This window comes from Euleptes europaea, chromosome 8, assembly GCF_029931775.1.
Source record: "Euleptes europaea isolate rEulEur1 chromosome 8, rEulEur1.hap1, whole genome shotgun sequence".
Taxonomy (NCBI): Eukaryota; Metazoa; Chordata; class Lepidosauria; order Squamata; family Sphaerodactylidae; genus Euleptes; species Euleptes europaea.
The window spans coordinates 85,484,885-85,499,659 of NC_079319.1; the positions used below are offsets into that span (position 1 = coordinate 85,484,885).

Below are 14,775 nucleotides of genomic sequence, written 5' to 3' on the forward strand. Positions count from 1 at the left end.
GGTGATTATAAGCCTGTTTCAATAAACTGCAAATCAACTTGTCCTTCATTAACTCCTTCATGGATGGAAAGATTTACGTTTGGGCTAGTGAAATGTTATATTCCACAAGAAACTCTGGTGTTTAAGTACCATTCAGCTGCATGTTAGTAAGGACAGACACCATTATGGCATTTGACAAGATAATCCCAGTGCACATTCCTGGAAAATAAAATAGGATTTCTGAGGTTTGGTAAAACCAAAGTGAATTACCCTCACAATGGTTCCTTAAGCCTATAAACAGAGCTAGACACACAACCATCCCAATGAGATCGAGTTCTTGTGAATAGGCATCCCTAGAAGCTCACTGTAGTGCTGGTGTGTTTAAAGGATACTGCAATAATTTTGGCCATTGCTTGATTTACTTAAGGTATCTTTACTGATACTGCACCATGGACTTTATTGAGCAATTTAAAATATACACAAAGGGACAATCTTCTTTCTGGGGTATATTTTTTTCCCTCCAAAATTTGACTTTCTTCCAATTGAAGAACCCAGTTTCAAATGCGAAAAGGGCACTTGTTTCTACAGTAACTGTGCACATCCTGCTCATTTTGTTCGAAGTACTGTATTCATATATATATATTTCTTTCTCTCTCTCTCTCTCTCTTTTTAAAATCACCGTTGTCATTATGCCTCCAAGTTGCTTGGGGGAACAAAAATGTTCCTCATTAGGGGAAGAATTAAGTTGTTCTTTCGGATTCTATTTCTCCATAAAGTTCTGCTAGCTTCTTAAACTCTGGTCCCCAGTCACCAAGGTAATTATAATCCTGGTCAGAATGTGTGGTAGCTGAATCCAATGAGCTGATAGATCCAGCTTCTGACCTTTGACCCTCATACGCATATGTCTGTAGAGAATCGTATGGTGGTACGCTCGGGTCTAGGTCCGCTTCGGCCAGTCTTTGTTTAATAAATTCCTGAACATCTATGCTCTCAAGGCTAGATGAAGTGGGGTGCTTGGATGTGGGCTTCACTTCAGGCCGAACATCCCGCCGATACTTCAGTTCTTCAGCAGCTGATGGGTTCCGCAGAGCAGTAATGTCAAAAGCTTCAGTGTCCTCCTCGCCGCCGCCCTCGTCGTCGTAGGTGACAACATTTTCCCGGACATCCTCTTCCGAAATGATCAGAGGCTCCTTTTTGCTGCGTCTGAGCGTGATAAAAAGGACCACTATTGCTGAGGAGAAAATTCAGGAGAGGCGATTAGTAAGGTCTGCTGCCTGATTAAAGGCTTTTTAGTTCATTACACACCTGACTTTTAAAAGATCCATTATTCATTATTTAACTGATAGAAGGAAATCAATGCATTACCGAATCTTCAATGCAGATTCTTTTTTGAGATACTGAAGGAGCTCTAAGATAAAATAACCTTTTTCTGCTATTATCTTACGTAAGTAAATAATATTTTATGGAATCTGAGCAGAATACCTTCTATTAATGTTGCGTCAAACAAAATTGACACAACATATTGTGCAAGTTTTTTTAGCCTTACCATACCATACCATACCATACCATACACCATACTATACCATTTACCATACCATACCATACCATTTACTATACCACACCATTTACCATACTGTTTACCATACCATGTCATACCATACCATACAATTTACCATAACATACCATTTACCATATCACACCATACCATACCATACCATACCATTACCAGACCAGACCAGACCCAGACCAGCCAAAGTTGTCTTTTCAAATTCTGGAATCTCAGACCTGGTGTAGCACCATGGTGAAGAGAGTAATCTGTGATCTAGAAAGCTGCCAGTTCATACCAGCCCCCAAATCACAAGCTGGCCTCTGCCATGGTATCTGCAGTGCCCCCTCCCTGAAATATGGGGATACAATATATGTGACCACAGAATGACCTAAGCACATGAGACCTTACTAGAGTCCTCCCCAGACACTGACAAGTGATTATGGTTCCAGAATTGAAAGAATGGATGCTTACTATCTGACACGTAGCAGAATTATAATGCTTAGGCCTTTCTGTGGTCACACATATTGTTAAGAAACCCTGGGAGCACAGCGGAAGTTAGCAAAGGGGTGGGGATGACAGAAATCACCCCTCCCCTCTTGAGAAATGTGTTTTACAAGTGGAGCAAGAGATTGCATGGGGGGGGGGACTTCTTTCTTCCCCATGTAGTTGCAACCCTCTCAATTCACAAAGATTCCCCAGTGCTCAGGAGCAGCAGCAGCAGCAGCAGCAGCAGCAGCAGCAGAAGAAGAAGAAGAAGAAGAAGAAGAAGAGTTGATTTTTATACCCAGATTTTCTCTTCCTATAAGGAGTCTCAGACAGGTTTACAATCCCCTTCCCCTCATCTCCCCACAACAGACACCTTGTGAGAGTTCGGAAAGAACTGTGACTAGCCCAAGGTCACCCAGCAGGCTTCATGTGGAGGAATAAGGGGAACCAATCTGGTTCACCAGATTAGAGTCTGCTGCTCATGTGGAGGAGTGGGGAATAAACCCTGGTTTTCCAGGTTAGAGTCCACCATTCTTAACCACTACATCACACTGGGAGAGATCTGTGCCACAAACTCCTTCCATTCACAGGATCCTCCTGCGCTGATCTTAATTCTAAGAAAAACCATATCTGGGTCATTCATTGTGTGTAGCAGTGGCTTCCCACAAAGTGCTTTATTATCAAGCTGTGTGTGTATGTATTTCCGAGTCTGTGTATGAAAAACGTTGAATCTTGGCCAAATGAGAATATTAGCTAGCTAATGGGCACCATTCAAATTAGTCCGGGTGAAAGCAAATGCATTTCCAAGGACGTTTATCTAATGGAATCATATTCTTCCTTCCTCTCTCCCTTGCCCCTCTCGAGGAAGCTTTGTGCTGTTATCAGCTCATCCCACAGAGATAATTAGCAAATGGCTTTCTCACAGCCCTGGTAGTACTTCTGGCAGAGGAATCTCTTTCAAAAAGACTCTCCTCACCTCTTTTCTTTATCACTTTCCCCGAGAGTGCCGGACATGCCACTCAAGTCTGTGGCTTCCTGAAATCTTACCAAATTTCCTGAGTAGATTGACAATGCTAATTACTCAGTGACCTTGGTAGAATTAATTCCTCAGGATGCCAGCTGTCTGGGCTGCCTGCTTTCTTGTTTTTAAAATATATTTATTAAAATTTACCATGCCACATTAAAAATGAAATTCTTTCCAATCAAACATCGACCAATACTTATAAAACCCATAAAACCTATAAAACAATAAATCTCTTTATAGACTACCACCAACAGAATCTTGACTTTTAAGCATGTTCTCCATTCTGGATATTGTGGGATTCCATATTCCATTTAATTCCTCAAAGTTTTTTGTTATTTTGATAGTAAGTCAATTTAATCAAAACATAAATCTACTTTGTTGGACCAACTATTTAACTTTGGAGAGTTTGTTCCTTTCCAATATCTGGCAAAATTTATCCTTGCTAATGTTAACGTATGGAGGAATACATCAAGATGCTTCTTATTCATTGTTGGCAAACAATTTAACAAAATTATTTATGTTTTCATAATTATTTCCAGACCTTTAGATATTATACTAATCACTTTTCCCCAATAAACTGTAGCTCTGATACATTCCCACCACATATGATAAAAATCTGCCTTATCTATATTGCTTTAGAGGCCTATTTATTTTGGCAAAACCTATTAATTTTAGCAAAACCTTCTCCCCCTCCAAAACCAGAACTCTGCATTTCTAATTACCTTTCTATTTCTGATTACCTCCTATCACAAGCAGCTCCGAATAGCATTATGCTTAAAAGCCACAGTGCTGCTGTGATCATCGAAAATACATGGAAAGGACAACGGTATTTAGTTCTCAGACAGGCTTACCCAGGAGAATGACAACGCATAGCAGGATAGCAATTAAGGCTCCTGTACTCAGTCCCGCAGAGGAAAGGAATGCTTCAGCATTGCAGGTCCGCACACGCCCATCTCTTTCACATGCGCACACGCGGATCACTAGGGTGGCACTGCTGCTGAGAGAAGGGATCCCCCCATCGGCGATCACAACAGGGAGGTAATACACATCCTGGATCGTCCGGCTAAATCGCCGCCGTCTGGTAACGATACTGGCTGTGTTATCTAGAGTTGCAAAAAAGCAAGTCAGAGGAGTTGTTCAGGATTATATTTCATCATCTTTGCCCCAAGTCTGTATCAGGGGGAAAGATCACCCCATTCTCAAAAGCTGAGCAGCAGAAAATGTCAAGAGCATTAAGGAAGGGGTACAGTTCACTGGACGAGCATCTGCTTTGCATGCAGAAGATCCCAGGTTCGTGCTGTGGCATCACAAGTTAAAAGGATCATACGAACGTAAGAAACGTCATTCTGGATCACACCAAGGCCCATCAAGTCCAGCTGGCTGTTCACACAGTGGCCAATCAGGTGCCTCTAGGAAGCCACAAACAAGACGACTGCAGCAATATTATCTGCTTGTGTTCCAAAGCACCTAATATAATAGGCATGCTCCTCTGATCCTGGAGAGAATAGAGATGCGTCATGACTTGTATTCATTTTTACTACTAGCCATGGATATCTCTATCCTCCATGGATATCCCTATCCTCCATAGATATCCCTATCCTTGAAAGGTAGACTTTCTCTACCTTTCAAGGAGAATCAAACCGTCTTACAATTGCCTTCCCTTCCTTTCCGCACAACAGACACCTTGTGAGGTAGGTGAGGCTGAGAGAGTTCAGAGAGAGCTGTGACTAGCCCAAGGTCACCTAGCAGGCTTCATGTGGAGGAGTGAGGAATCAAACCCGGTTCTCCAGATTAGAATCCATCGCTCTTAACCACTATACCACACTGGTACCACGAATAACGGGATGCCACTGCAGTGGAGGACAAATATGCTATCTGCCTCTGATAACCACAGACACTGAGAATCCAGCCTCTTTCTGTCTGTGTAGTCCCATTTCAGAGTTTTGCTTATTGGTCACATTCAAGTGAGATGGCATGTGTAGGACTGACTTTTATAAACTAGGGTTGTGCAAAAAAAAAAATCGGTAAATTTCGGGTTCGAGTTTATTGGGACGGGTTTTTTTGTAAACCTGGAATAAACCAATAGCTTTGTGAGGGCCCATTGCAAGCATTAATGGGAAAGTGAGTTTTCCCACCCTAATGTAGACTGGATCCACTTATAATGGGATACTGTGCTACTACAGCGGTTCACCTCCTAGATCTTTTTGTCTGGACAGGAAAATCCAGGAAGTGTGCCATTACAATAGCATAGTAACCAGCCAAGTGTGGATCCAGCCATGAGGTCAGTAACTCTGAGAATATTACAGTATTCCATACATTTCTTGATTATTGATTCACTGATGGTTGTTTTTCACTTTCCGCACTGTTTTGGTATGACCTAATTGTAACAATAGTATGCTGTAAAAGATCAAGCTTTTGTTTTATAGTCAATGTTTTTGCTATACTTACTCAAAAGGTTATGGGGGGGGGGACCAAAAAACGAACAAACCATGAATTGATAATCCTAGTCCTACTATGTTCTGAGAATTTGTCATACACTGTTCCATATGCTATGTATGTGAATAAATTTATTTACAGCAAAAGCCAGAATAAAATGACCAAATACAACCTGTGAGAGATTAGGGTGTCTCTTGTTTAAAAATATCACAATTTAAAAACAGTTAAAACCAATAATTTACCAGATAAAAATTAGCCAGTCCCAATGTTCACCTTTCCCGTATGGCTCTTAATTGCAGCAGCGCAAAATTTGGCAACTTGAGAGAGACAAAAAGAGTCCCCGTCCCAAAGAAGAAGTTTCATTACCTCTTCCTTTGACTCCATTAAATTAATAAGTGGATGGATCAGCTTCCACCGAATACCCTCGTAAAAGCCACATCTGAGGAGCGCATGGTTTGTGTTTTCCAGTTCTCCCGCACTACATGGGCACTCCCACTGGGCTCTTGGCAACTTACGCATATGTGTAACAAACATGTATATTATGCTTGTCTATCTTTGTTTAGGAAATGCATTATTTTGCCACCTCTCAAGAACTTTCTAAGGCAGTGAACAAGTCAAAATATTAAAACAATAAAATCCAACTGAAACTAATATTGTAAGTAGCAGCATAAACACTAAAAACTGCAATAGTGACTGAATTTTTTCTCAAGCTAGTACGACGTGGAAACCCCATATTGGGATAGCCATAAGGTTGGCTTCAACTTGACAGCACTTGCATACAAAATAAGGATGGAATTAGTGCATCAGTAACTATGGCCAAAATCATGCTTCTCAAAAAAGGGATGCTGTTGGTGTACTTAATAACATAAGAACATAAGGAAGAACATGCTGGATCAGACCAAGGTCCATCAAGCCCAGCAGTCTGTTCACACAGTGGCCAACCAGTTGCCTCTAGGAAGCCCACAAACAAGACGACTACAGCAGCATTGTCCTGCCTATATTCAAAAACACCTAATATAATAAGCATGCTCATAGGAACATAAGAAGAGCTCTGCTGCATCAGATCAAGGCCCATCAAGTCCAGCAGTGTGTTCACACAGTGGCCAACCAGGTGCTTCTAGGAAGCCCACAAACAAGACAACTGCAGCAGCATTATCTTGCCGGTTTTCCACAACATCTAATACTGTAGGCATGCTCATAAGAACATAAGGAAAGCCTTGCTGAATCAGACCAAGGCCCGTCAAGTCCAGCAGTCTGTTCACACAGTGGCCAAACAGATGCCTCTAGGAAGCCCACAAACAAGACGACTGCAGCAGCATCCTGCCTGTGTTCCAGAGCATCTCATATAATAGGCATGCTCATCCGATTCTGGAGATAATAGGTATGCATCATGACTTGTATCCATTTTTACTAATTTTTACTTGTCAAATTTGTTTAAAGGCGCTATGTGCTATAGATTAAATTTGAATATCCATTTGTGGATATTATTACCATAAACCTTTGGGATCTACCTGAGAGATGAGCAAACAAATCCCATTTAATTTCTTTTCATGTCCGTTTATTGTTTTATTAACAGTTACCATGCTGTGCTTTTCCATTTGTTCAGCATTCCTTTGTACTGTGTTTTTCGTGTTGGATGGTTTTTACACACAATTTAAATGGCCATTTATACATTATGTGCATGTATAATGCTGTTTTACTGCCTCACAAAAGAAGTTTGAAAAATGAGTACATTTCATGGGGGAAATTTGGTGTGAAGAAACAGAAGGTGACATGAAAATAAAGAATTACAGATTTGATTCACTCAAGGGAGAAGTGAAATCAAAACAGGGATTTTGATGGTGAAAGAGCAGGGGCAAGAAATTCACAAGAATTCCTGGCCTAATTCACCTCCTCTCTCTGCAGTATCTATATTTCTTTCTTACATTCTCTGGGTGAGGAAAGCAAAACTCATGCAAAGTCTGGCCTTGCATAAGCCAACTGGAATTGGGCTCTGTAAAGAATCCATCAAAATATTTTTGGCTGCCTGCCAACTCTTACAGCAGCCTAAATGAAGTGTGAATGTCTATCCTATCTTTCTTCTTGGATCTCACCTCACCGCAGGAGACAAAATATTATGTTAATTCACCTTTAGTTCAGGTTTCTAAAAGTGCAACCAATCTGTGATGATGGAGGCCTTTCGCTGGAGACACCCGTGTAAGAACTGGTCACTGGGTGACCTCAGTTGATCATTATCTCTCCGGACAGAATTGGGGTAGAGAAAGACCATGTACATTGCTTTTGAACCCCTTGGGAGAAGGGCAGAATAAAAAATGAAATAGATGGATGTGTGATGCCTCTCAAGAAGCAGTTGCGGAAGGGGAGCATGTCAATCTAAACTGAAGCCTTTGTGCTGAGAAAAAAGAATTGGTTTTTATATGCCAACTTTTTTTACCTTTTAAGGAGAATCAAACTGGCTTACAATTGCCTTCCCTTCCTCTCCCCACAACAGACACCTTGTGAGGTAGGTGGGGCTGAGAAATTTCAGAGAGAACTGTGACTAGCTCAAGGTCACCCAGCTGGCTTCATGTGTAGGAGTGGGGAAACCAACCTGGTTCACCATATTGGAGTCTGTCGCTCATGTGGAGGAGTGGGGAATCAAACCCGGTTCTCCACATTAGTACACCGCTCCAAACCATTACACGATGCTGGCAGCGTAGCTCCTTCTACTTCACCATGTTGTATCTTTTTTCCTACTCAACTAAAAGCCTGGGAAAGGACTGGGGAAATGGCATGGGGAAGAGGAGCTGATCTCCCCAGCACCACAACCACAATCTATACTCCCTCCTTTAGTGAAGCTATTTTTTTAAAGGGCTAAATTGCATTGGGAAGGAATCTGATAAAACCCGGGGTCATCGTTTCTTATTGCCAAAATGCTTTCTTCCTGGATTAGTTACTGTGAATCATTGTACTACAAAACATATTAAAGGCAAGTGAGGGGGTGGGGATAAGACACCAGAGATATAATGGTAGAGTTGTAGCAGGTGAATGCAAGAACACCTTTGGAGAGCGCTAAATTATGTATTATTCATAATCTGAGGTGGGTTTTTTTTTTTTTACACATTATGCATAATAGGCTCTCAGAAGAGGATAGGAGAGAATCTGTTTTTTTCCCCTTTAGGCAAATTTTAATTTGTTGCTCAGCTCTATTTGTATTAAGCATTTAATCTATTCTAAGGTGTTGTGATTAATTAACGATCAACATTATATATTTGTATCTTTAGATTTGTTTTTGTAATGTCCCTGAAGTGAGAACTGGCACTTCTGAATCCTCCCTTTGTTTCCAGAAGACTAGTTTGTCATCACTGCACCCCATTTTTTCTTCAAGAAACTCCCATTTTTCTCTCTCTCAGCAACTTTGTGAGATAGAAGAAGAGTTGATTTTTATACCCCAATTTTCTCTGCCTCAGGAGTCTCAAACCGGCTTACAATTGCTGTCCCTTCCCTTCTTCACAGCAGGAACCTTTATGAGGCAAGTGGGACTGAATGAGTTCGGAGACAACTGTGACTAGAACAAGGTCACCCAGCTGGCTTCATGTGGGGAAACCGACCCGATTATCCAGATTAGAGTCTGCAGCTCTTAACCACTACACCACTATAGCTGGTGGTCTCCTGCTATTACAGTGATCTCCAGCCGATAGATATGAGTTCATCTGGAGAAAATGGCCACTTTGGCAACTGGACTCTAGGCACTGAAGTCCCTCCCCTCCCGAAACCCTGCCCTCCTCAGGCTCCACCCCAAAAATCTGTGGTTTCTTTTTCTCCAGTACCATGTTTGTCTTCATTATTTCCCGTTGAGCCCTCCCTCCCTCCCTCCCTTGTCCCTAGGACTGCAAGCTGCAGCCCCGGACTTACTTGGGGCCATTTTGTGGCAGCAGGATTAGGAGCAGATGAAAAGGGAGTTTTTTCCCTTTCTTCCCTCAGCTCCATGGCAGGTGGCTAGGGGCCATGGTGATTGGCCCGGAGGTGGCCCCAGTTATCCAGGCACCCAGGCAGGCTGCAGGGGAGCGAAGCCTCCAAGTAGGCCTGAAGGCCAAAGTCTTCATTCTGGTCCACCTGGATAGTTTAATGGCTGCAACCTGGGCCTCTCGGCAGTAGGGCTCCACCTTCCTCCACTCACCCTCCCTTGGTCTCCGTTCTCTTTATGTGTTTTATAATTTCTGTTTGCATGCATGTTCCATCACAACTTGGAGCCAGCATGGAGTAGTGGTTAAGAGTGGTGGTTTGGAGCAGAGGACTCTAATCTGGAGAACCATGCTTGATTCCCCCACTCTTTCACATGACCAGTGGACCCTAATTCAGTGAACTGTGTTGGTTTCCCCACTCCTCCACATGAAGCCAGCTGGGTGACCTTGGGCTAGTCACAGCTCTCTTAGAGCCCTCTCAGCCCTCCTACCTCACAGGCTGTCTGTTGTGGGGAGGGGAAGGGAAGATGATTATAAACCAGTTTGATTCTTCCTTAAATGGTAGAGAAAGTTGGCAGATAAAAACCAACACTTCTTCTTTTCATAAGCGGTTTGGGCACTTAGTCGGTTCCAATTTTGGGGGGAGGCTGAGCCTGTGTACCTGCCTCCCCAGGTCTGGGGACCCCCGTAAGAGGTCTTGGGGTATGCCTGTTTGGCAATATGCCCAGCTCAGGGGCGGTCACATAGCCTTCATCTTCAGAAGGCAAGGGAACCACCCAGAAGCTGGCACCGATGTGGGTCCTTGGGGCTTGACATTCCATGGTGGCTCTCCCAGCAGGTGGGCTGGGTGGAGGGTTGGTATAATCAGCCAACAGGTGGGTCACCCAGTGCTGGATCTGTGCCCCCTCCCCATGCTGCACCAATGCTCTGGTGACTGTTTTCCTATAAAAGCGGTGTCCTCCTTTTCTCCAGTTATATTTCAGCTTCATTATTTCCTGTGGAACTCCTTAAGGTCCCGCCGGGTCCTGATCTCATTTGGGAGGCTATTCCACCAGAAGGGGGCCAGGGCAGAAAAGGCCTTGGCCCTGGTCGAGGACAGCATGACACACTTTGGGCCAGGGACCACCAGCAGACTGGAAATAAGCCCCATTCAATACACCCGAATCAGATTCTGAGTAGACCTGTTTAGGATAACACTACTAGACACTCATATGTCTCAATGAAATAAAAGGCAGCAGACGGGGGGTGGGGACAGAAAATATCTAAACCTTTGAGAAAACTGCAGCTTCACTTCCAGTAAAATCCTAAGCAGACTTGCACCATTCTCCACTGAAGTCAATGTGGTTAGAAAGGCTTAGCTCTGCTTTGAACTACACTGTTAACAGCTCAAAATCCAAGCCCTCCAAAAATAGGTTGTCAGAAAACAAGACTATATTTTGCTCATTGACTTAAATTAGTTTGGAGTATTGCAGAACTACCATTTTACAGAACCAATTTTTATACTGAAAAAAATGAGTTATGGACTTAATTTACAATGTAATATTCTACAACAGTGTACTAAGCATCGCAAGGAGCAATAACACCCCATTTCCTCATAATTCTGTCCTTTTGTCTTTTAAAAAAACCAATAGAAGTCAAAGTTGCAACGATCACAATGTTACAGGGCTACTCAAGCAAGGAGCCAAAGTAACTGAACAAAAGGAAGCCTCATAAACCAGACATTGTGAGTACAAGAACAGAATAAAATGTCAAATGGGAACAAATATTACAAGGTCATTTTCTCAGTGCAACCCCTGAACATTCCTTGTTTGCGACACGCAGGGCGCAAGTGTGGTATCCTTGCTGCAAACACTTCTACCCTGATGGATTATGGCTTTCATCCATGGACAAAAAAAGATAAGAGAAAAGGAAGTCATTCTGTTCAACGAGACACTCACGACAAACACAGAGCCCAGTTGCTATTTACCTTCATTATCCTTCAGCGTAAAGTTGGGGTTTAAAGAAAGACTGTTGTCCAGAGAAAAATGGAGCCTTTGTCCATTGGCAAACTCATCTCTGTCAGTGGCACTGATAGTCTGAATAACCTGAAAGGAAAATGAAATAGTCGTGATCAAGTTTGAACAGGACCCACATTTTGCCAGAACTCAGCTGAATCTTGTAAGCTTGACTCAATTTCGCAACCTCCTACTTGGTTGCTGTCAAAGCCTGCCAACTCTCTCCCTTCACCTGATTTTTGTAGCTTCAGATATTTAAGCCATGATTTGAGATGAGTTAAACAAAAAACCAGCACTATAACTTTACTGCATATGGGCAAAGTCCATACATATTTGGAAGATTTGATAAAGATATTTTTGTGTGAAGTGCAGTCAAGTCACTTTTGACTCATGGCAACAATATGAATCAATGTCCTCCAAAATGTACTATCGTTAGGAGCCTTAGAGCCTGAGAACATAAGAAAAGCTATGCTAGATCAGATTAAGGCCCATCAAGTCCAGCAGTCTGTTCACATAGTGGGCAACCAGGTGCTGGAAGCCCACAAACAAGACAACTGCAGCAGCAGCATCCTGTGTTCCACAGCACCTGATAAAAGATGCATGCTCCTCTGAGATGGGAGAGAATAGGTATGCATCATGACTAGTATTCATTTTTACTAGTAGGCATGGATTGCCCTCTCCTCCATGAACATGTCCACTCCCCTTTTAAAACCTTCCAAGTTGGCAGCCATCACCACATTCTGGGGTAGGGAGTTCCACAATTTAACTATGTGTTATGTGAAGAAATACTTCCTTTTATCTGTTTAATCTTGCTTAGGTCTTGCAAACTGAGGGACGTGGCTTCCTTTACTGAGTCAATCCATCTCATTTTGGGTCTTCCTCTCTTAGAGCTCTCTCAGCCCCACCTACCCCACAGGGTGTCTGTTGTGGGGAGAGGAAGGGAAAGAGATTGTAAACCAGCTTGATTCTCCTTAAAAGGTAGAGAAAATTGGCATATAAATACCTACTCTTCTTATTCTTCTTTTGACCTTGTCTGTTCTGTGAAGATGGAGTGCATCTCTCTGAGGAGGGGCACAACCTGATGGATTTGCAGTGTGGCCTCTTCAAGGCTATCTGGATCAGATGAGGGTAGGCATACTATGCAGAGAGCTAGTCTCTTGCCATGACAATAGTAGTACAAGCCTTTAAATAGTAAGTACCAAAAATTAGGGGAGTTCACCAGAGGCATCAAATGAATGGTGAAGATGACAACTTCAGAGCTCATGTGACTTTGGGGAAGCAATGCCTCCATTTTGCTAGGCACAAGGGACACAGCATGCCTCCGTCAAAGGGCTGAAAGTGTTTGTTGAGGAACAGTATACTTTACTTGCATGACTAACAGCCAGAGTGGTCCTGCTCAGATATTGAAGACACACAGAGAGAAGAGGACTGACCATTCTGCATCCCAGTAGTTACCCACCCTGGAGCTGAGTAACTGTTGCAGAATCCCACCATTGCAGATAACTGTTGTTTTAACAATAAGGGCCACAACTTTATTTCTTTCAGATAATTGTGTCAGCTTTTTTAATGTCATGTCTGCCTGCAGACAAGATCCTTATTAGTTTTTGAGTACGCAAATCAGCTTTGGCTCCTATTGCACATGACAGAAAAGGGGCAGACCAGAGATCTGACTTTATTTGCAATGCAGGTTGCCACAAATTATTAATGTGCAGACATAAACTGGACAGCCCATGTGGAAGTGGAATTCAAAGACAACTGGGAGAGGGAGTTCTTCCTCAGGTAAAACATTTTAAGAATTCTGAAGGAAACCCATAGAATTTTGATAAAACAATCAATGGTTCTCAAGGTGGTCTTGCGCATTCTGTGGGGAGAAGATCTGCAGTACTGTAAGCCAGTGTGGTGTAGTGGTTAAGAGCGATGGTTTAGATCAGTGGACTTTAATCTGGAGAACTGGGCTTGATTCCCTACTCCTCCACATGAGCTGTGGATGCTAATCTGGTGAACCGGGTTGGTTTCCCCACTCCTCCACATGAAGCCAGCTGGGTGACCTTGGGCTAGTCATAGCTCTTTTAGTGCTCTCTCAGCCCCACCTACCTCACAGGGGAGGGAAAGGGAAGGTGATTGTAAGCTGGTTTGATTCTCCCTTAAGTGTTAAAGAAAGTCAGCATATAAAAACCAACCCAAATTCTTCTTCAACTGTAATATGCCACCAGTTGATAAAAAGAAAAGTTGGTTTTTATAACCCATTTTTCTCTACCTTTTTAGGAGACTCATACCAGCTTACAATCACCTTCCCTTCCTCTCCCCACTACAAACACCTTGTGAGGTAGGTGAGGCTTAGAGAGCTCTAAGTGAACTGTGACTAGCCCAGGGTCACCCAACTGGGAACTGGCTTCATGCGTAGGAGTGGGGAAGCCAACCCAGTTCTCTAGATTAGAGTCCCCCACTCTTAACCACTACACCGTGCTGGTAGTGCAACACAATCCCAGTTATTCCTAACAGAACTAATGGAGATATTTCTTGTCATTGATGTCTCAATGGAAATGTGATTTCGTACATAAGACGTTTGCACCATAAACTGCACACAGTACTAACTACCCAGGCACTGCATTGTTCTCACAAGTGTCCTTGGATTGGGGCCAGTATTGCTGACTCGAAACAAAAGCAGTTGATAGCTTTTTTCTCCATTTGCATTGCCAAGCAAAGCTATTATATCAGAACGACAGTCACACCAGCCCTTATGTTATATTTTCTATCATAACACAGTGCAGGATAAGCAAAGATGTAGCAGCCGCATCGTTTATTTTGTTCCACATAAATATGAAGATGAACTGTTGCAAGACGTCCTTATGGGAAACTGGGGTCTGAAAAAACAAAACCTCTGCAATGTAGATTGCTACCCTGGAACTAAAAAGAAAAGCTCACTTTCTTAAATTGGTACATTTGTGATTGTCTGTTTGTCACAACCGTTCACTGCACTGTTGTAACACCAGAAGTAACTCTGCCAGTGCTGTTCCTTTATCCCCAAAACAGAGTGCCGATTGTATCTGAGAACATGAATTTGTCTTGGTCCAGAGCTGTCAAAGGGAAATACAAACCACTAGAAAGAATAATGTGAGGAACTGCAAGTTGAATTGGGTAAATAAAGAACTGACAGGAGAAAAGAAGGGCAAGATGAGGAAGGAAAAGAAAAAGAAACAAAAGTGGGGGGGGGGGACAGAGGACCATCTTCAGAAAAATCTAGCTGGAACTCCTTAAAAAGTCATCTCCTGTAGGACCTTGAAAGCATGTGTTCATTTACGGGAGAGGCTGTGGCTCAGTGTCAAAGCATCTGCTCTGCATGCAGAAAGTCCTAAATTCAAT

General features: G+C 42.8%; 1 protein-coding gene across 1 annotated transcript in view; it reads right to left on the minus strand.

Annotated features, from left to right (window-relative positions):
* Positions 1 to 719: 719 nt before the first annotated feature.
* Positions 720 to 14,775, minus strand: part of CDH18 (cadherin 18) — a 222,992-nt gene continuing 208,936 nt past the window's right edge. Inside the window, exons 9-11 of the mRNA XM_056854114.1 lie at positions 11,385 to 11,502; positions 3,890 to 4,141; positions 720 to 1,210 (exon numbers count right to left, since the gene is read on the minus strand). Of these exons, the coding sequence (XP_056710092.1) occupies positions 720 to 1,210; positions 3,890 to 4,141; positions 11,385 to 11,502 (861 nt within the window). The remainder of the gene's footprint in view (positions 1,211 to 3,889; positions 4,142 to 11,384; positions 11,503 to 14,775) is intronic.